We start from the raw sequence: 20938 nt of genomic DNA, 5'->3' as shown, positions 1-20938 counted from the left end.
GTTTGACCAATCAGGATGCAGATGAAAGTACCTGCGACACATGATTTGATATTTCTCCCTAAACGACAGATAAAAGCAGAACCTGTGACAATGGCTTCATGTTAAATCACGTCTAAACACTAAGTTCCTGTGGTGGGAAACACCGGCATCACACATGAGTCATTATCTGACACAGTTTTATCAGCCTTTAAAAAGTCTCTGAGCATCAGGCCCAGACTCTAACAGTCTAATGAGTCAGCTGGAAACAAGCAGAGAGGAAAGGAAGGAAGGAAGGAAGGAAGGAAGGAAAGAAGGAAACCCTTTTCCAGTGCAACAGGGAACGATACGTCAAATCAAACATCAGCTGCTGCTGTTAACACCCACTCTAATGTTTGCATAAACCTGTAGCGACATTTTCAATAAGGACACTGATATTTATCTATCGCTGGTCACGCTGTAAAAAGAAGCCAATGACGAGACGTTGATGGTTCTAGTTGTAAGATATGAATCTACTCATGTTTTGCAAGTTTGAGAATGTTTATGTACCAGTGATGCACCGATTGGCATGTAATTTAATTATAATAATAATAATAATTATTGTTTTCCACAATTTAGAGACCCACACCCGACCGCACGTTACCATTAATTCTAGTCGGCTGATTTTAAATAAACAAACATTGATTTAAAGTAAATAAAAATGGCAATAGATATCTCCACAACAGCCTGAACGCAGCCTGACATTTAAATTCTGAGTGTCTCTGCTACTTCCTGAACACAAACAGTTTTAAAAGCTCATAATAACGTTTGGCCGCTGCCCAAAATAAATAATTAATCATGACGAGTTCAGCAGTCCCAACACAGAGTCTAATTCGTGCCTGATGAAAAATGAGGCTGAGAATATGTTCACATTTCAGCGAAGGTAAATAACATTTTCCTCATACATTATATATTATTTCAGCCACCTGCAACCCATCAGCTGTTTATCAATATGTTCGTTTTTATGACCTGGCTGATCCACGGATTCTCCGCAGCGCCCTCGGATACAACATCGCTAACGTCCACCTTAAAACTGGCCGACATTTGGTTGAAAGTAGAACGTTTCTTTTTTTGTTTAGATTTGTAGGTCAGTGATTCCCAAAGTGGAGGCTACGGCACCCTGGGGTGCCTTCAGGACGAACTAAGGGTACGGTAAGACTCATTTATTTCTTTTCCTTGTAAAACATGCAGGTGCACAGGAATCACAAAGAGCATGGACATATTTGAGTTGTGAAGAGATGTTTATAAAGACGATATAAAAGAAATGAAATGATGTTGTGGAGCTATCGTATGCATCGGACAGGTTGTGAGTTGGTGCCGGTTGTTGTGCGTCGCAGTGGTTGTGTTACGTATTGAGAGTCTTATTTAGAAGTACTGTTTAAAAGCTTGTGTGAACCTAAGGAAAAATAATATGGCAGCAAACAACCGCGACAGAGAGCCTGAGGATTACACTTTTTTTCAGCGGTTGCTGTGAACACGACAGTGAATCAAGAAATGAAAAAGGTAGATTAATCTAAAATAATCCTTAGGTGCAGCCATAACTATCTCTGTCACAGTAAACAGAAACGCTGGAAGCAACTGACTTGATGGCTGAGATCCAAAATAAAAAGTTTGGTTACACAAAGTTTTGTTTGAACAGATAATATTACAGCAGATCCCACGCATGATGTAGTTCAGTCATTTCAATACTGTGACACAACAGTTATATATCATCTAGACATGCAAAAACCAAAACCATAAAGTTCTGTTTGTGAAGGTTTTTGGGTGTACAGTGAAATGACAGTTGGGTTCACCTGTGCTTCAGTACGTAAAAACAACAGCGAGGAAACGTGGATTTGCATCTGTGACTCATGTGGATGCAAAGCAGCTCAGGAAGTTCACGAACAAACAAATGTGATTCGGGGTGGAACGGCGAGGTCAGAGCGATTGTTCTGAGAGGACGAGGAAGAAAAGAGCGAAACCACCTGCAGAACATTTCAATCAGACCAGTGTGACTCCAGTCAAACACATTTTTATCAGAATCACACACAATAGAGAATCTCAGGGGGTTTTACAGCGATTCAAGACACAACAGCAGGAGTGATAATCACATCCCTGTGTTACATGCTGCCGAAAGGAAAAACAACAGACACGGTGGAGTTTTTAAAAAAAAACTAAAAAGGATATTTAAAGATATTCAAAGTTCAGTGTTTCACACCAGAACTCACTGCATGTGTTCAGAGTTCATTTCCTTTCTCAGGAAACATTTGCAAACCTGATTCTCTGAATTCTTTCAAAACAGTTTGACAGTTGTTTTCATGCAACGATGCTGCGACGTCTCTTCTCAAATCAAGTCAATTATTGAGTTAATATATGATATATATATAATATAGAGCAGATTTAAAACAACAAACACTGACCAAAAAAATAAAAATAAAAATCAATGATTTCAGATAAAATAAGAACAAGAGCAAACAACAAATTTTAAAAACCAGGATCTTCATTGACAACCATGTCTTCTAGAAATCCTACTACAACTAAACAGTTTTTACAATTATGCGGTCATGGTCAGTGAGCCAATCAGAAGAGAGGAGGCTCTGAGCCTCTCTTCTGATTGGCTCACTGTTTTCTGAGTGATCCAATAAAAATACAGCAGATTTCAGGTAAAAACACTCAGAGAAACCAAATCCTTCAAGGTTTGGATGGTGGGTCCAGGTGGGCGGGGCTTGATGACTGCTTTGTTGTGACATCACAAAGTTCCTGAAGTCCTGACGGCTGGTTTTAAGGCTCAGTTTCTGAATACAGGCTGTGTGCATTTCTCTGTGGACTGAGGCTTTGATACTTTCACAGTATTAATATAGAAGCTAGAGCTGATCTATAATCACACTACACATGGACACAGACCTTTACACTGGAGGAGCTTTAATTGAAAATCAAAAAATGAAGGAGCAGAAGAGAGAGAGAGAGATTCTACTCTATATTCCTAACTCCAAAAATACTGCATGCTGCATTTCCCATAATGCAACCAGCAGCATCTTTTGGTCAGACACTCCCTGCCTGGCACAGTAAATAATGGGTGGAGTGTCCCTTTAATTGCTTCAGGATGAATGGCGCTCGTGTCTTATCGCTGTGCTGAGCCATTTCCTATCGATGACACTGTGACTGATAGTAACTGATGCCTCCTTCTGTCAGGTTCTGCTCTGGTTTCTGCCACTGTGAGTTGTTTCTGCTCTACTTATCTCTCCGCGGCTGCGTCCTCTTTGTTCTCCGCTCTGCTACACTAATGATCACGTCTCTCCCCAACATTGCTTTCATGTGCGTCTGCTGCAGAGCAGGACGGCAAAAACCACAAGGAAGAAATGTGCGGAGGAAAAAGAGGGGAGTGGGACATCTGAGAGGCGACAATGGACAAAAATCACCAGGTTGACTTTAAGGCACTTTAATCAAGAATGCATAGCCCCTGTTAATAGAAACTCCTAAAACATTATTCTCAGAAAAGAAACACCAAAAAATTAGCTTCATTACAGTTCACGAAGCCACTTGTTGGATCCCACACCAGCCGCTCATGCGTGAAATGCAACATCCCCCAGTTCTGGGAACTTTTCATCATCTGGTCGTGGATCAGTGGACTTTGTCAATAGACTGTACAGAACAGCCTGTACATCATCACACAGAGAACTTACACAAACAGGCCTCTATCAGGCCTCCTGCTGGCTCCAGGTCCCCACAGTGACATTACGATACCACAGGTTTGAAACTGGACGAAGGTCTCAGCCTCCGTGTGAAAGTTCTCGATCCCGTACCGTAACCCAAACGATCCCAACGTGCCTTTGTTTACAGCCTATTGGACGACTGTAATTCCCTATTTGGTGATTGGCCCCGGAAATCCACTGAACGACCCGAGTTCTCACAAGAACTAGAAAAGTAATGATCATATTTTTCCTGTATTGGTTAATCTTTTTTAACAGCGAGGACGTGCCCCGCCTACACCCTATAGTCCGGCTCGTAGTCTGAGATCTGATCAACTCTGTCCACTGGAAACTGTGGTGTTCACAGCAGCTTCAAACAGAGTGGGTATAAACCTGGTTCAGGTCTGGACCGTGTATGGATGCCAACCTACACCTATTGTTACAGGCAGTCTACAAAGTCTAGTCAAGTCTAGTCTACTGCAGTTCCCGGCTGCTCGGGAACTGCAGGGAAGAGGCAGAGCACTTCCAATACACTGAGCCTCACCTCCATTACGGCAAATAAGCCACTTCCATTACATATATCATTATTACTAAAGGAGGCAGAGGAATAACTAAACATAAGACACACCGAGCAGAGAGAACAAGGAGAGAGGGAAGGAGAGAGAGATGTCATCGCAAAGCTAAAGAAGCTAGCAGATCTTAATAGCATGTAAACAGAAACACCAGCAACTTTAACACGACAGACGGCAGCGACTCCAAACGACTTTAACTGTCCGAGTAAAGCTGAGCAGAACGAAGTTGCCACGCAGCAATTTCACATCCGTCCAGCGGAGCTCGGACCAAAAGTGAAAGTTTCATATTTTTCTGATTATTTTCAGATATTTATCAGACTGATGAGTCAGCAGATTTCCTCAAGACAAACAGAGAAACATATTTCTATAAGGATCCTTGTAAACTTTAGTTTCGTGCTGCAGCTGAACTTTGAAACCATCAATGAGATCCAGTTTCTCTAATGGCCTGAAGACAGAGGAGGAAGAGGAGAGGAGCCTCTCAGGAGCATCTATCAGGACTCAAGACGCTTTATTTGCTATTTGTGCAGAGCACCAGCACATGTGCACTTAAATTTCCTGCGTCTGTTTCTCTCTCACAATTTCAAATGCATTCCCATAGATTTTGACGATTTCTTGATTTCTGGTTCCCATCACTTTTCACCCAACAAAAAAAGTTGCAGATGATTAAACACAAGACACTGAGAGCAGGTTTCAGAGGAGCAGAGTCACATGTTTTCCAGGGGAAAACTCAAGTCGACTCCTGTTTCATGAGTCATATCTCTACTTCTTTTTTTTTTTTATAGCTACATCACTGAACGTACACAGAGCAACGCAGGATAAGACGTTCACTTTCACAAACCTAATCTAGTCTCAGAATTACTTCACTATAAAACTAATAGAAAAGGGTGATGGCGACACTGTTCTGTGCACAATGTTAACAAAGTCAACTAAACCACATTTGGACCAGACACTGGTACAAAACTCCTCAGCCAATCGGGGGAGAGGATTTTATAACTGCACCATGACCTGAACAACTTTTTATCTCTTTACCTGTGTGGAAATCAGATTTTTTTTATATTAAAGGTGTTTAAATCATCAGACTTTTAACTTAAAATAAATTTCCAAGTTTCCAGCTTCTCTAATGTGAGACTTTGCTCTAAAGTCTCTCTGTTTTCCGACATGTTATACACCAAACCATTCATCAATTAATCGAGAAAAGTTGTTGAATGTTTCCCAAACTGTGTGTACAGAACCAGAGGTGACTAATGCATTTGCAGTTTTGCAATGCATCTGATCAATGGATCAAATCACCAAAAGATTGCAGTGAAAAACATCATTGTGTAAGACAGAAAAGTTGAATATCGCTCTTGGCATGATATGTAATAATCCTGCAGATGTCAGGAGGGAAGAGGGGACAGAAAAATAAAAAAAAGTGGAGAACAACAACCTGTTCATGACAAACGAGGAAGTTGACAGCTTCCTGAATGTTTCTCAAGACTCACTCCCACTCATTTCATAAAAAACTGTCAAACTGAGTCAAGATTTTCAGAACTGAATCATTACTGAACTCCTCCCTCTGTTCATCTTATCTCCAATCTGTTTTTATTTTAACATCACACCTTCTAATCCTCATGTTTTACTTTCCTTTTCGTCACATTAAATCAGTATTTCTCCTCCAACCCTCGACTTTTCTACATGTGTTTCAGCGCAGCGGCGTGTTCAAGCTTCCTGCTGCACAGTCTGTCGACAGCAGCATGTTTGACTGAACTCAGTCAAATCAGAGTTTATTTGCATGGCACCTTCCAGGAAAGAAGCAGCTCTGTTGTGAAGGTTTCCTGAAGAAAAGCATGTGTTGATCACATACTGTAGGCGCCCGCTGTTTCAGCCGGACTTCATTTTACATGCAGAATATTTTAACGTCAGCAGGACGCTTTAAAAAAAAAAAAAATCTAAAAAAATCAGGAACTGAATCAGGATGTAAAAGTCCCTTTTCCTTTTTCTCTTTATTCATGTTTCAATTGCATCTGAAGAGCTGTGAATATTAGGAAAATTAGGCGACGGATTAAAACATAATTTTTTAGCTCAGAGTCTCCGAGTTGTTTTGTAGAGACGTAGAGAAGACACCTGCCTGCAAAGTATTAGCACTAGTTATAATTGCTTTAGTACATAATCTCATTTAAACAATTATCAAATAATGTTAAGCTTTGTTCCTCTTGGCTGCTCTTCTCTTCACCTGACTCTCATTTTCTCTCTTTTTTTAGACAAAGGTGTTTCATAAGACGATCGCATATAACTTCGTTTACATGCTAATAACGTTAACAAGAAGTTCCCCGTCCCCCGGCCGTTAACAATGATCCGGGCTCACAAGTCTGTGACTGAAAGATGCTGTGTGTGGTGGCAGTCAGATGTTCAGCGCTGTAAAGCCAGAGGTCTCGGGGTCAGGGGTCAGGGGTCAGGGGCCAGATCCGGCCCAAGTGAAATCTTCAAAGTGCCTCTTGTATCTTTATAATTTACTGTTCTGTTGGTAAATTATGAGCTTTTTCTGCCTTTACATTTGTCTGTTGTCTTTATTTCTAGCAATGCTGTAAAGTTGGAAGTCCTGAGGGAAACGTGTTCGCCGCTAAATGCTCCACTTTTTTGGACTGGCTGAAAACAATCATTTTCTGTAGGTTCATCACTGCGAGAAACACCTTTCACATCGTCACTGATGAACTCTTATTAAAACTATTGAACAATTAGTAAAGTTTGACTAAGCAATTTCCTGGGACAACAAACCAGAAACATGTACTGTGCATAAAGCGATCTTTGTGTCAGGTTCAAAATCTTTCTCCTGGTTTTGATCGCGACCAGCCTTGCAGTCGCCACGCTGCGCCTCAGGGCAGTATGAGCCTAAGTTTTATTGTAGGTCACCATCGGCCGGGCCTCCGTGCTCCTCCTCCTCCTTCTTCTTTAATGGACTAACAATGTGGCCTGTGTGTTTACTCTGCCCGGCCTGAGTGCCATGTATGGATGTACATTATCAACAGGCTCTGAGCCATGGCAGTGCCTTTTTACATAAACACTCCGCAAGTGGAACTCTGCTGTAAACACCTAGATGGTGGTAATGTTTCACATCACACTGACATCACATGTTAATATGGTTAACTTTGTGTATTGATTGGGGGTCAAACCACTTGACTGTTTTACAACAGTGTAAGATAAACTCGAGCATTATTGGCTGCAGGGATTCAGCCAAGAGAACATCCTTGACGTACAGCGCTGATGCTGCGTGATAAGGTCTGGTTCACAGTCGGTGTTCCAGTACATTCAGAGGTCAGGCCAGTCAAGTTCTTCCACATCAAACTGAGTAAACCAGTTCATTGTGCATGGGGGGATCCGTCATGTTAAACCACAGCTGCTGACACAAAGTTCAAAGAACGAAGAGAACTTGGAACAACAGACCAAAACCAAGTGTCAACATATTTATGGCCATGTAATATATGTTATTCTACATAATAAGGTCAGAGATAAACTGATGCAGTCGCTTGTTGTTGATATCCTCCCACGATTCATTTTTCAAAACAGTCCAATTTAAAATAAACCTGGGTGGTTTCCTCAAGCTCACATTGAGATATTACATTAGTATATTTGATGATATTCAGTACTTTTATAAAGTAATTATGACTTTCAATGGTTAATGAAAGTCAGCTGCTATTATTTCATTTCTAACAACATAATTGGCTCAAGAATTTTTGGTATCTGATGAAAGAAACCTGGGGACGTTAACAAATCTGCATCTTAGCTGCTGTGAGTTAACGTTAGCGTCACAAGCCCAAATCCTGAAGGTCCCAACACAGTACTTAAAACAATGTGATGTGGTGACATTGCATTTTTCTTCTTGTCAACAATTCCTGCTGAAAAAATGACGGTCTGCCACTGCTAAGTAATCTATGTGATTCCCAAAGGCTGATTCCTCTGAGCCATAGATCTCCATTGTCGTCCAGAAATGATTAAAAACATGTCAGAGAGCCACACTGTTTCTTCATTACCATGAACACACACACACACATTCAGTCCTGCTGCCCCGAATAATCACTAGAGCACTACATGTCCCTGCAGCCACGCAGCTGGACACCAACGTCCACCAGAAAATTTAACGTCTGTCCAATGTTAGAGTTGCTGGAGTCCGACGTCTTTCTGACATTACACCGACATCCTGCACCAGCTAGGGTGGATTAATCCACTGCTGAAAGTAGTCCCCAACTAATGCACTATTTGCTCCTGTTGCTTGCTTCGAACTACAGTGGGCAGCTGTACCTACTAATAATTTGTTGCTTTTGGTCTTTCCGTGGGATTTGTTGACATGAAAATTGAGCAATTGACCAATGCCAGCTTTATCCTATAAATGGGAGAATTTGTCATGGTAGCCAGATGCAGAGTATGACAGCAGCATACATCCAGGAGTACCTAAAGGATTATGGGTGATGTTATTTGTGGCATCATGTTTGAGTCACTAATCAAGGCCTTGTTAATATCTTTTTTGATCTGCCTTAAAGCTGCTGTTTGATTTGTCCTGCTAGGAGAGGACATCATGGCTGACAGTAAAAAAGGAGTTAATAAAAGAGTTAATCAGTCCAAGTAGCCAATCAGAGTCAACTTAGTCCACTTCTGCCCAGCAACTGCTGAGAAACTGGTTACTATGATGACTGGTGCCCCCAGGGACAGGGGGCAAACCACTCTGAATCCCCAGGTAGACAACAGCTTGTGAGCCAAAACATCTAATCGGAAATGTCCTCACAGCTTGAAAAGTACAAGTTCTGTCAAAAACGTTTCTTCACTCTGAGCGTCACAAGGCTTTAATGAAGAGACTGATGTATTATATATGTACCTACTGTCTACGGTTTTGGAGCTGTCCCAGTTTTAAAACTGGCATCATTTCTGTTTTTGACAAGTTCAGTTTAACATGGTCGTCTATGGGGGTTTTCGCCAGCGAGGTGCTCAGGAAAAGAAAGGACGCATTTTCTCAGCCGCATTTGAAGGAGATGGGACGAAATGGGAAAGTGTAGTCGCACCACTGAAGGATGCGGCCCTTGAATTGGAAAACAGCTACAGTCTAAAAATGGCAAAAAAAACAAAACATAAACTGCACAGTCTTTTGACCTGTTTAAAGTTTCAACCATGTCTCTACGTTCTACTATGTCTGTACATCTCAGGGAAGGAGACATGTGGCCTCTGTGCGGTGCACGGCAGGCACATCACAAGCAACAAAAGAGTTGTTGTGCGTAGGTCCCGAGGCCATCAGCAGAACTGTTCTCAGCGCTTCGGGCGAGGTACGGGAGATTTTAGATACGTGTGAAATGCAGCAGAAGCAGAAAAACAAATGACCTCAAGGATGTTTATCATTTTAAAAACTCAGCCTGACTTAACCAACTTATCTAAAAGCATACATTGAAGCTGCCTGCAGAGATATCCTGACGCTCACTCTACATCTCATGATCTCATACACCCTGGTTGACTCCTCTGGGCACGATCCCTCACTGGCTTCCCAACAACAATCGCTACAAGTCTCTCATTTTCTTTTTCCTTTTTCGTCTCTCTGATGCACAATCGCTCTGAAGCATCGTATTCACTTCCCCGGACATCCTGCCCTCGCTGCAGCCTCATCTGTGGACAACAGTGTCACAGGTGCATACTATACATTAAAATACTGATCTATAGGACGCCATGGTAGAGAGCCTACCATGAAGGCTTAGTCCTAATCGCAGGGGCCTTTCCTGTCTCTCTCTCACTGCAACTATCAGAATAAAAGCCAAAAAAAAAACCCAAAAATAACAACCCAAAAATAACTTTAAAAACATTTTGACATATTAGGACATTCTCTCAGTCAGCAGCTGCTGGAGTTGTGGATTCTCATGAATTCTCCGACACACTTAACAAAGTTATAAAGTTGTATCGCTATATTTATTGCAGTAAAACGACATGCAATCATTGCTCAACTTTATTTTGCCTTCATTTGATGGTGCAGATTGGATGAAGATCAATGAATTTAACTCTTCCACTTTCACTCCTGTCCTCTCCTCACTCTATCGGAGTTCTTCTGTCTGGTCTGGGATCATTAAATCTGGTTTCCACCTCCAACCTGTCACCTGTTAAAATGAAACTAACCATACCACTGGTTGAAACAGCAAAAACACAACTCTGCTTCCTCTTTCTGTACCGGCCACGGTTTCCTCTGTGGTACCACTTGAGCAAGTTTTTTTTTTTCCGAGCCCGAATGCATTCAGTGTTGTCCTGCTCTTTATCTTTTAAGAACTGGAGCAATGATGTTCCTGGCATAAAGGGAGTCAAGTTAGGACAGATTTGAGCTGCGTTTCTTTGAAAGCAGTGTGTCAACGGCAGAGAGTTTTATCTGATTAGCGGTCTGAGTGCGCTCATGACAAATCGTTAAGATGATTTAGGGAAGGTTTCTGCAGGTTCCAACAAGTTAAATTTAAGGCATTTTTAAGACCATGAACATCGACTACACAGAACTGTGTGTGTGTTTGCTGGTGGCTTTATGTTCTTCTGACTTCCCATGTGACTCAACTGTTTTTATACCAAAATTTCCTAAATTGAGCGTTTTCTTGCACAAGATGCAGCAGGTCTCAAGTTTGTTATTTTAACTCGGCTTCAGATTAAATGTAAGTTATGATAACAGCAATAGTTTTTACTTATTATAGAAGCTGCTATTTTTTCTTTTTGATGGGAGGGAACACAAGTAGAACGTGCTAACACACACACAGAACCTCCTAGCTTTGAGGCAACAGTGCTAACCACTGCAACACTAGTATAGCCTGTATGTAATCTGTTAAAAAAAATATGCTTCTTCTTTCTGACAGTGACACAGGAAGATCGACTCTCACACCTGTATGCTGAATATAAAGCTACAACCAGCAGCCAGTTAGCTTAGCTTAGCTTAGCATAAAGACTGGAAATCCTATCAAGTTCACTAATTAATACATTATACTAATACGTGGTTTCAGACGAAGTTGGAACTATTTCTTGACTCACAACAGTGTGCGTGTCCATCCGCCCAGTACTACTGTGCAGAATCTGCAGCGTGCGTTGCCAGATACGATCGCTGAGTCAAGGTTTTGCTTTTAGTTCCTGTAGAAACACTGATAGAGCCGAGAGTGCGGAGGCCCATTTTATACCTTTGGCTGACGTCTGCTGCTGAGAGTATTGATATCCAGCATATGAATGAATGGATGTCTATTTTCGTACAGTCTTACAGGCCGCCACTGCTACACAGAGGAAATGAAAAATCAACATTGATCATTTTGTCTAATACATTAATAATAGTGAGATAGTACAGTATGGTTAGATCATGTTTCAGTGGATCTGTGTGTCCTGAAGAAGCCAACTGATGTGATTTGTTTCTGATTTTTTTTGTTTTGTGTTTGGAACTTCAGGGCCACCATACCGACATCCACAGCTTAAATCAAGACACTTACTGCTGACATTTACTGCTGTGTATGTGGGGACATGATTTTCTGCAAGTGTGGCTGAAACAATGAGACTCAATTAGAGCTTTCGATATGCTACAGAACAGAGCTACACATGGAGCTGCAGTGTGTTGTAACTCATGCATTAATATCCCAGTGGAGGTCCCCTTGTGGGGGACTTTCCCACTATAAAGAAGATGACGAGGAGTCAGCTGCTGCCACTTATAAAGAAAATCCTTAAAATATAATTCATGTCATTCCTATAATATTGTCCAGATTTTATTAGTGAACATTAACTTGTCATGTGCTATTAAGTCAATAAAAGAAAAATGCAGGAGATACTTGGCCTGAGTGATGTTTGGATATAATTTTTAATCCGTGATGTGTGACAGTGACGTACCTACAACGTTTAGCCACGACTCTGGTTCAGACTGAAATCAACATGCAATGAAACTGGGGACACAAACTTATGTCGCACCCCCCAGGAGAAATTTTAAGATGCAGTGAATCAAGCAAATTTTTTTTAATCATTTATAAAATCTTTAAGATGATATAGATTTCTCTCAAATATACTCTCAAAAACATATCATAGTAATTAATTGTCCAAATAATTAGAAGGATATTTAAAGGTCCCATATTGTATAAAGGTAGATATGTGCTCACTGATTATCAATCAGGTCTAGCTTCTATATTAATACTGTGAAAGTATCAAAGCCTCAGTCCACAGAGAAATGCACACAGCCTGTATTCAGAATCCGAGCCTTAAAACAAATCAGGACTTCCTGTAACTCTGTGATGTCACAACAAAGCAGTCAGTCGTCCTATGCCCCGCCCACCTGGACCCACCACCCAGCCTTGCAGGATTTGGTTTCTTTGAGTGTTTTACCTGAAATCTGCTATATTTTATTTGTTAATTTATTCATTCAACAGTCAGCCAATCAGAAGAGAGGCTCAGAGCCTCCTCTCCTCTGATTGGCTCACCGACCTGTTGTTACTAGAGCTCCAGAGAGAAGCCTGAGAGAGGAGATGTAAAAGTACAGTGAGAAGGTTTTTTAGTTCTTAAAACCACAAATATATCTTCTTATGCATCAACACTTCAAAATAAAACACTGAAAAAATTTAACTTTAAACATGGAAATAATTAATAATAGTTGCAGCTTCAAATTCAAATACGCTAAGAAAAACACTGCCAATATGACACCATCATTCACAGTTACGATGGTCTGATTTGCAGCTTACGGAGCCGGTTGACTGTAGGAAAAGACTTTATACAGCGGTTAAATCAATAACTTAGAGCTGTCTTTTCTTTACCAACCACCACACAGCCCAGATGCCGAAACAAAGCCAGAAAAGGAGGAAGTCTCATTAACCCCCTCCCGCCAACCTTGACACAAAGAGCCTGATGATACGGAGGTTTGGCGATGGCTAGACAAGATGTGTTTTTATCTGAAGGGGTGAGCACCACGACTTTCATGTGAAGTGAAAAAAGAAAAAGCTCTCCTCTGTAAAAGTGGGGTAAAGACACCTTTATCTTACCTGTGGTTTGTCGCAGCTCTTCACACAGACTTATGTGGGGGAACTGCAGCATCTGCTTCCATTTCTTGCTTTTTCCTTTTCTGTTTCCACCTCCTCCTGTAAAACAAACAGGTTTGGGTTAAACCGGGTGGGAAGACGACGTGACGTCCGCTTTTTAACCAATAAATTAAGTCTGAAACAAAGACAGAAGTTTGCTTTTGGTGACAAAAATAATATCATCTGAACAGATGAGGATGTTGAAAAGACATCTGGTGGTTAACACTGTCCCTTCACAATAAGACACTCGGGTCTGATTTCTATCTGTTCTGTGAGGAGCTTGTACGTTCACGAGTCAATGAGAACATGAAGACTTCAGCTTCCTGAATGAGTCATATGACCGTATAGGTGACATTAACTGTCCAGGGGAGGAAGCCTGTCGGCCGACAACACAACCACAGAAAGGTCAGATTCTCTTTGTGTTCGTCAATGTGCATTTTTTTTCTGTTGCTTGGTCGTTTTAAGGCCAGATGCAGTATTTAAATAAAGTGAATACAACATAAATTAAAAATACAGGGGGACATCTGCGCCTCTGCAGAGTTGATCAAGTGTTTGATGTTTAAAGTTTTCGGTCGAGTCAGAAAACTTCCTGCAGTTCTCCCTGCAGACGTTCTCTTTCCAAAATCTGCCTGACAAACCCTTCCTCATTTTCAACACAAGATCAGCTGCTTCCTCATCAGAGATCTGGGACTGTAGTGGCACGTCAGGGTCTGAATGAGCTTTTATTTTGTAAAGTGAATCGATCACTTGTCAGTTTCATTGTCACCAAACGGCCGAGCGAGAGTCGGAGTCCTTACAGACCGGACACAGGTACATGACATCCCTCACAGAGCTGTCCGCATCCTGCATGGAGTCAAGGGGCGTCACTCGTTACTGTTCTCTAATTAATTAATTGACAACCCTATTAAATACACCTCACAATTTAACATTGTTAAAGAATTTGCTGTTTTAGTTTTAAGAATTAAGATTTAAGAATTTCTCTTTCTTATCTGTGTAAAACCAGACAAAAATCACAAATTCAGTGTTGTCAGAAGTCGCATCAGGTGACCTGAAGCAATCAGGATTAAAGTAATAAACACCTGTCAGTGACGAGCCATCAAAGATAAACAAACAACAAACTGTACATAGAAAGACAAGACTGCAACACACACGCCTCCTCACCTACGTCACACATGCAACAGTTTGTACGTCTGTGAGATGGAGAAAAGATAAAAGAGAGAGAGAACTTCATGCCGGTGTCATAAGTGATAATTTATACTGTTTTATATACATCGCGGCTTGTTCCTTGTCCCACCCCTCGTTCCAACAAGGTTCTAAGTTTAGGATCAGAATAAAAATGATTGTAAGGCGCCACAGAATGAATGTCCTCATAAGAATACGACTGCAGGTCTGTGTGTCTTCAGAAAATGCAACAGAAAGAGCGTCAGACGAGCAATCAGACCAAAGCACAAAGAGAAACCAGAGGAAGTTCCTGTTCTCTCTGCTCTCAGGAGCTTGTGCAGCTTGTGACACACACGCACACACACACACCACACACACCACACACAGACACAGACACACACAGACACACACACACACACCACACAGACACACACACACACCACACACAGACACACAGCTGCAGGTTCAAGTGCATTCAAGTTAATTCATTCACCACACAGCTATAAAAAATCTTAAGTGAGTTTCAAGTCCCTGCAAGTTGATTTTCTTCTTGAGAAATGAACTGAAAGCAGCGTTGATGGAGAGGAACAAAACAAAAATAAAAAAAATAAAATAAAATAAAAACCCTTGACATTCTGATGGAGGAGTAATCATACTCACACTTTATCACGTAAACATCTGTTTCCTGCCACAGATGTGAGGATTACTGCTTTTCTCAGTTTTATATTGTTGTAAATGAATATCTTTGGTTTTTAAAGATATTGTTATCTTGGACTCAGGAACTCAAACTCATAACCTCTCACTATTTTGCATGCATTATGCTATGCCCCCCCCCCCCCCCCCCCCCCCACACTTCTCTATTAACCTTTTATTCAATACAAAGTCAGAAAATAGTGAAAAATGTAAGTTCCCGAAGAATCGAAATTGACCTCTGCAGATGTCGTGTTGTGTTCAGGAACAGCCCAAAGTCCAAAGATTATATTGTAAATTGTAAATAAACAGTAAATAGTTAAATTTTAGATGATAATGATGGTGGGGGGGGGGCTTTCCGCCATTTTCCTTCAGGAATGTTGCGAGGTAGCGCACTAGCTACTAAGACAGAAAACATCACTATTCTTTAATCCCGTCTCCTGAGCTCTGATTGGTCAGTTGTATCTCTCACCGGGGGGGGGGGGGGGGGGGGGGGGACACGGACCCTGAGATGTGGACGGTGATTCAGAGGTAACGAGGCAAAGAACTGAGCAACCAAACAACCACCTACTATTTGATTTGCTACCGGTATGTTTGCAACTGGTACGTTCAGACTCTGGGAAACAGCCGCAGTCCAACGTGACGCTGTCAGCTTTCGCTTTCTCCCGGCTCCCAGCCACTTAAATGAAAGCATATACAGCCTTACAGTGTTAAAAAAGTCACTTGAGTACAGTGTGATAAAGTTTAGCTTTCAGCGGTGCAGGTGACGACACGTTTTCCCCGCCCGTTCACCGAGGAGACCAGCTGGGAGTCAGAGTCAGACAGCAGATTCAGCGCCTGTTGGCCCGTGGATATTACTCCTGATCCCTGCTGCCTGGAGCCTTTACAGAGACTTTGGATAAGTTACAAAACTTTTAGTGTCTTTTAGTGTTGACTTTTATCATCTCTTTATTTCTGCTTTGGTTACAACAGAGATATGAGCTGGTAGTTAGTTTGTAAGTCTAAAAATACACATGTAGCTTCAACACAATTATCTGAGCTTTCTGTTGCCTGCAGCTTAGTTATTCGGGAGGATAATCTAACGGAAACTATAAAAGTTGGGGGAACAACATTAGTATTATAAGAAGTGAGGAGGTCATGCCCAACACCGGCGCTGTCTGTGAGCATCTTGCTGGGAGATGTTGACCAGAGGCATCATCAGCTGTAGAGGATTAAACACGGCGATGCTTATTTTCTGCAGGACTGACTGCTGTTAGTGATGCTCCGGGATCAGAGACACAGTGTGGAAGTATTTACTGATAACGGAGCGTTGTTGTTGTTGACCGCAGCGGCAGCCACGAGGCGTCCTGCCTTCAACATCACAGAACTAGCCAATGACTAGCTTCAGGATTTGCTATTCAAATCCTCCACGGGGAGCTGCTACTCAAACATGAGAAAAAGACCATTATTGATGCAGATACAATGCAAACAAGACGTTTCGTTTGTGTCCAGGAAACAGGAAGATACTATCAAGAGCAGAATTACGGCTAAGTTCATTGATGCCAGAGGAGACGAGAGGGCTGATGTCCGTCCGGAGCATTAGTGGAAATGTAAATCAAGACAAACAACATGAGAATACGACGTGTCAGCGAAGCTCCACAAAATGATAAACATGCGTAATTACGTTCAGCCAGGCATGAGATAGCTCTAGTAATTAAAGCGACTTCTGATCTTCACTATGAACTGAATATTTCTTCCTGTAGGAAATCAACTGTGTCATTTTATTGATTGTAAAATTTTATTTAAAAAAAAAAAAGATTAACCATCACAAGTTCCCCAAAGTAAAAGCTTTCCAAGGAATAAAATGACTTTTATTTTGAAGTAGGACATTTTATGTAGTTTTACGCGATAATAATGAAAGATGTGACATTTCCAGATCATACGAGGAGCTCAGAGTGAGAACACAGTGTTTTAAAGTAGATAAAAATGTTGACGTCTTCAAATGTCTTGTTTTATCTGATCAACAGATATGACAGAATGACAGAAAACATAGAAATCCTCGCATGTAGAAGCTGGAACCAACGAGAGTTTGGCACTTTTAGCTGATAAATAATGGAAACAATTTGTCATTTAACTCTATCTCCATTAATTACTTGATTATATTTCTGAAACCATGCAGATTTTTCTGTAGATCAACCGATCGATTAATTAGCTAACCTGACGTCCTTCGGGGACATCTTCAACATCTCCACCTCCTTTACTCTAATAAAGCTCAGGATGAGAGCTTAAACACCCCCCCCCCCCCCCCCCCCCCCCCCCCCGCTGCTGCAATCAGCTCTGTTTGTCATTAAGTCCTTCCAGCGCCCGGTCACGACGTCCATTAACGAATCTATTTCTGCCGCTGCACCGGACCCCCAATCACTTCACCCCACCGGAGGTCTTCCCTCTCCCCTGCACGGTGTCCCCTGATCGTGATGGTTAAAGGCCCGAGGATGAATTCAGCTCCTAAAACTACACAGAGAGACTCTTCCTGCAGCTGCCTTTCATGTTAAAAGCATTCCAGGGTAGACAGTGTCTTTTATTGTGAAGTAGGACATTTTCTGAAGCTTTACATAATAATATTTTTCCTAGATTATACGAGAAGGTCAATGCGAATACACAGTGTTTTGAAGTAGATCAAATTTTAAAAAAACAGCGGACAAGATACGTCAAAGTTTCAAGCTGCTGACGTCTAAATGGAAATGACAACATAACAAACATTTACTCAACAAGATAATGTTGGAAATTATGACAAACCAGAAAAGGAAAACCCGCCGAATAACAAATGTGGTCATTGTCAAACTTCCTGACAAGATAAACGATGACTATAACATTGTTATCAGTTATGCTGCGTTCAAAGAATTTCCGATATTTACAATTTGCAATCGCTGCCTATAAGAACAAGGGGCTTTCCAGGGAGAACAATGACTTTTATTGTGAAGTAGCCACAGGAAATCTGGATGGTTCTAGATTTAAAATAATAATCTAAAATATCTATTCAACTATCAGAACCGACTAACAAAGACTTTTACGCAACTTTTTATCACATATTTTGAAAACAATGACAAACCTGAAAATAAATATATTCAGAGAACTACACCAGTAACTTACTAATTTCGTAAACTTGAAATATCCCGTCATTTCCAAAAAGAGACAAGACGATGATTCTTGTGTTTTGCATCACTGAGAACATCTTGTGTGTCACGCTGCGTTCAAGTTCGTGTAGGATGGACAGAAACAACGGGAAAGATTCCCATGTTCACAACCTGCGAGTGTGTTCTAGGAACAACTAAACTGCACCAGCAAATATGTTTCAAAGGAAATATAACTGTGATTATGGTTCCTACTAATGTAACGAAGATGTTGTTAATTTACATATTTGGCAAATTGTAAATACAAATATACTAAATGTACCAAATAATTCATTAAAACATGTAATTCAATTCTATTTAATTTGAACTTAATGTGATTTCTATATCAGGGTGCGTTCATCATCATCATCATCTGAAGAGTTGGTGAATTGAGGGTTACAAAAACAACACGACATGGTCACTGTATCATTTGCATCTAATCACTTTGAATGACGGACTTTGGCTCATGTTCATTTGGTTTTCCAGACACTTCTGTATCATTTGGTGCCACAATAACATAATATATAAAGTATATTTACACAATGGAAACGGGAATATTTGCTTTAAAAGGTGCATATTTTACCGTGACTTTGTTGTGACATCACAAAGTTACAGGAAGTCCTGACGGCTGGTTTTAAGGCTCAGTTTCTGAATACAGGCTGTGTGCATTTCTCTGTGGACTGAGGCTTTGATACTTTCACAGTATTAATATAGAAGCTAGAGCTGATCTATAATCACACTACACATGGACACAGACCTTCAGACAGGATGGCGCTTTAAAAATTTACTTTAACTTTTCAGAACTTTGGCTTCTTTTGTAAATAAAACAAAAAGGTTTTGCAGAAAAAGGTTTAAATTTCTTAGAGTAAAATAACCAAAATTTCAGTATCAGCACCTAAGCTTTGATTCTGATTTCAAACCCAGCTCCATCAATGAGACCAAACAGAACTACAGCTCAATAAAAGTCTGATAAAAATCTAATTAAACCACCAAGAACTAGAGTTCTGTGGTTCAACCCTCCTTGTCTATAATCAGCCGCTTGTTCTGAAAACTCTCCCTAACATTTTATGAATGAACGCAGCACGTCCACCTCGTCCGACACAAGAAACACGAGTCTGCAGCTGCACATCTGCTCAAACAAATAGAATTAGTCAAGAGGTAAAGTGAGTAACCTATTGAAAGTAAAAGAGCGAGTTATTTGGGTTCAACCTTTTACTGAAACGATCGGAGAGTCGTAAGAGTTGATATTTTTTAAACGGAACAATCACACATGAACTTCATTAACTCTGCTGGAGAACGTCTCACACGTCTCTGTCCGCAGGAAGCGACGCAAAAAGCCTTAAATGCAGCAGCAGAGTGAGCGCTCTGTCCAAACGAAGATCTCCACAATGACACCTGTTGCCTTTCTCATCCTTCACCTCAGCTGAGCATCACTGGTGTAAACAACTCATGGGTTTTGGTCACTGAAGTTCAGACTGTTTCCTCTTTCCCTGCAGACATCCACAGCTTTAAAGGGAAACTCCACCCTAAAATTTTAAAACACCATCTATTAATGACCTTTATTCCTATTCTATTCCCATTTCCCTTCTTGCAGACAATCCTTTTCTTCCTTCTTCTTTTAAGTCACGACTATTTCCACCAACAAACCAGAGGTGAAAGTTCACCGTCCACTGCCTCGACTCATTAGTTGTGGCACAAGTTCAGTTAATTGTGACTAATAACACAGAGAGAATCGTGACAACCATCTTCTCGTGTCTCTCTGCAAATGGCTTTCAAACAACTTTCACGACGCACGACAATTTGATTTTTAAATTAACGGCCACTAATTGCTTCCTAGAAGGTCGGAAATCGGAGAGCAAAGGGCACGCTGCGGAAAACGGTCAGCGGTAATGTGAAGTATAAGCAAATTGTGATCCAGCACATTTTACTGCTGCAGATTCATCATGTTGGCGGACTCACAACAACCGAAGCAACAGGAGCCGAGATATTTAACCAAATATTAAACACCGCCTGACAAACCTTTGACTTTATTCCACGATGACCCTCACGGAGGTACAGCTGCAACGATTAGTTGATTAATCGATTAAAGAATTATCTGCAACTCAAGCAAAATGACAAATATTCTCAGGATTCAGCTCTTCACATGTGAGATTTTCATATTTTTGTTATATGTAATAGTAATTTGAATATCTTTAGGTTTTGGACTGTTGATCAAATTAACATTTACCATTTTATAGACAAAACAAACTAATAGATTAACAGAGAAAATGATATGCAGATCAATCAATAATGGAAACAATCATTAGTTGCAGCATTAACAAGGGACTTTTAGTTCGTACTGTGTGTCGAGCAAATAAAACGCCCCATGATTTTCATTATGGAAATGAATAAAGCTTTTTATCGGAGCCGCCCTGCCTCCTCAAGTCCAGCTTCTGTAACGAATTTTAACGACGCCAGGACAGCTGTCATGATAAAATCAGCTTTTTCACAGATTGAGGAGAAACACTTGTGACGAGCAGATTGAACTTTGTGTGTAAAATCTGGGGAATTTCTCCTTTAACAGGCTTAAAAAGAGAAAATGAGAAATGCCCAGAATTTCCTTTAAACTGAGGCTCTGAGGTGTGTGTGTGTGTGTGTGTGTGTGTGTGTGTGTGTGTGTTTGTGTGTGT

General features: G+C 40.9%; 1 protein-coding gene across 1 annotated transcript in view; it reads right to left on the bottom strand.

The window, feature by feature from the left end:
• The window catches only part of grk6 (G protein-coupled receptor kinase 6), a 49035-nt gene that overhangs the window by 26499 nt on the left and 1598 nt on the right, over nt 1-20938 (bottom strand). The window contains exon 2 of the mRNA XM_056397139.1: nt 13234-13329. Coding sequence (XP_056253114.1) covers nt 13234-13329 — 96 coding nt within the window. The remainder of the gene's footprint in view (nt 1-13233; nt 13330-20938) is intronic.

This window comes from Seriola aureovittata, chromosome 15, assembly GCF_021018895.1.
Source record: "Seriola aureovittata isolate HTS-2021-v1 ecotype China chromosome 15, ASM2101889v1, whole genome shotgun sequence".
Taxonomy (NCBI): Eukaryota; Metazoa; Chordata; class Actinopteri; order Carangiformes; family Carangidae; genus Seriola; species Seriola aureovittata.
Note: the sequence above shows the minus strand (reverse complement) of the source record. Positions and strands in the feature narration are given on the sequence as shown.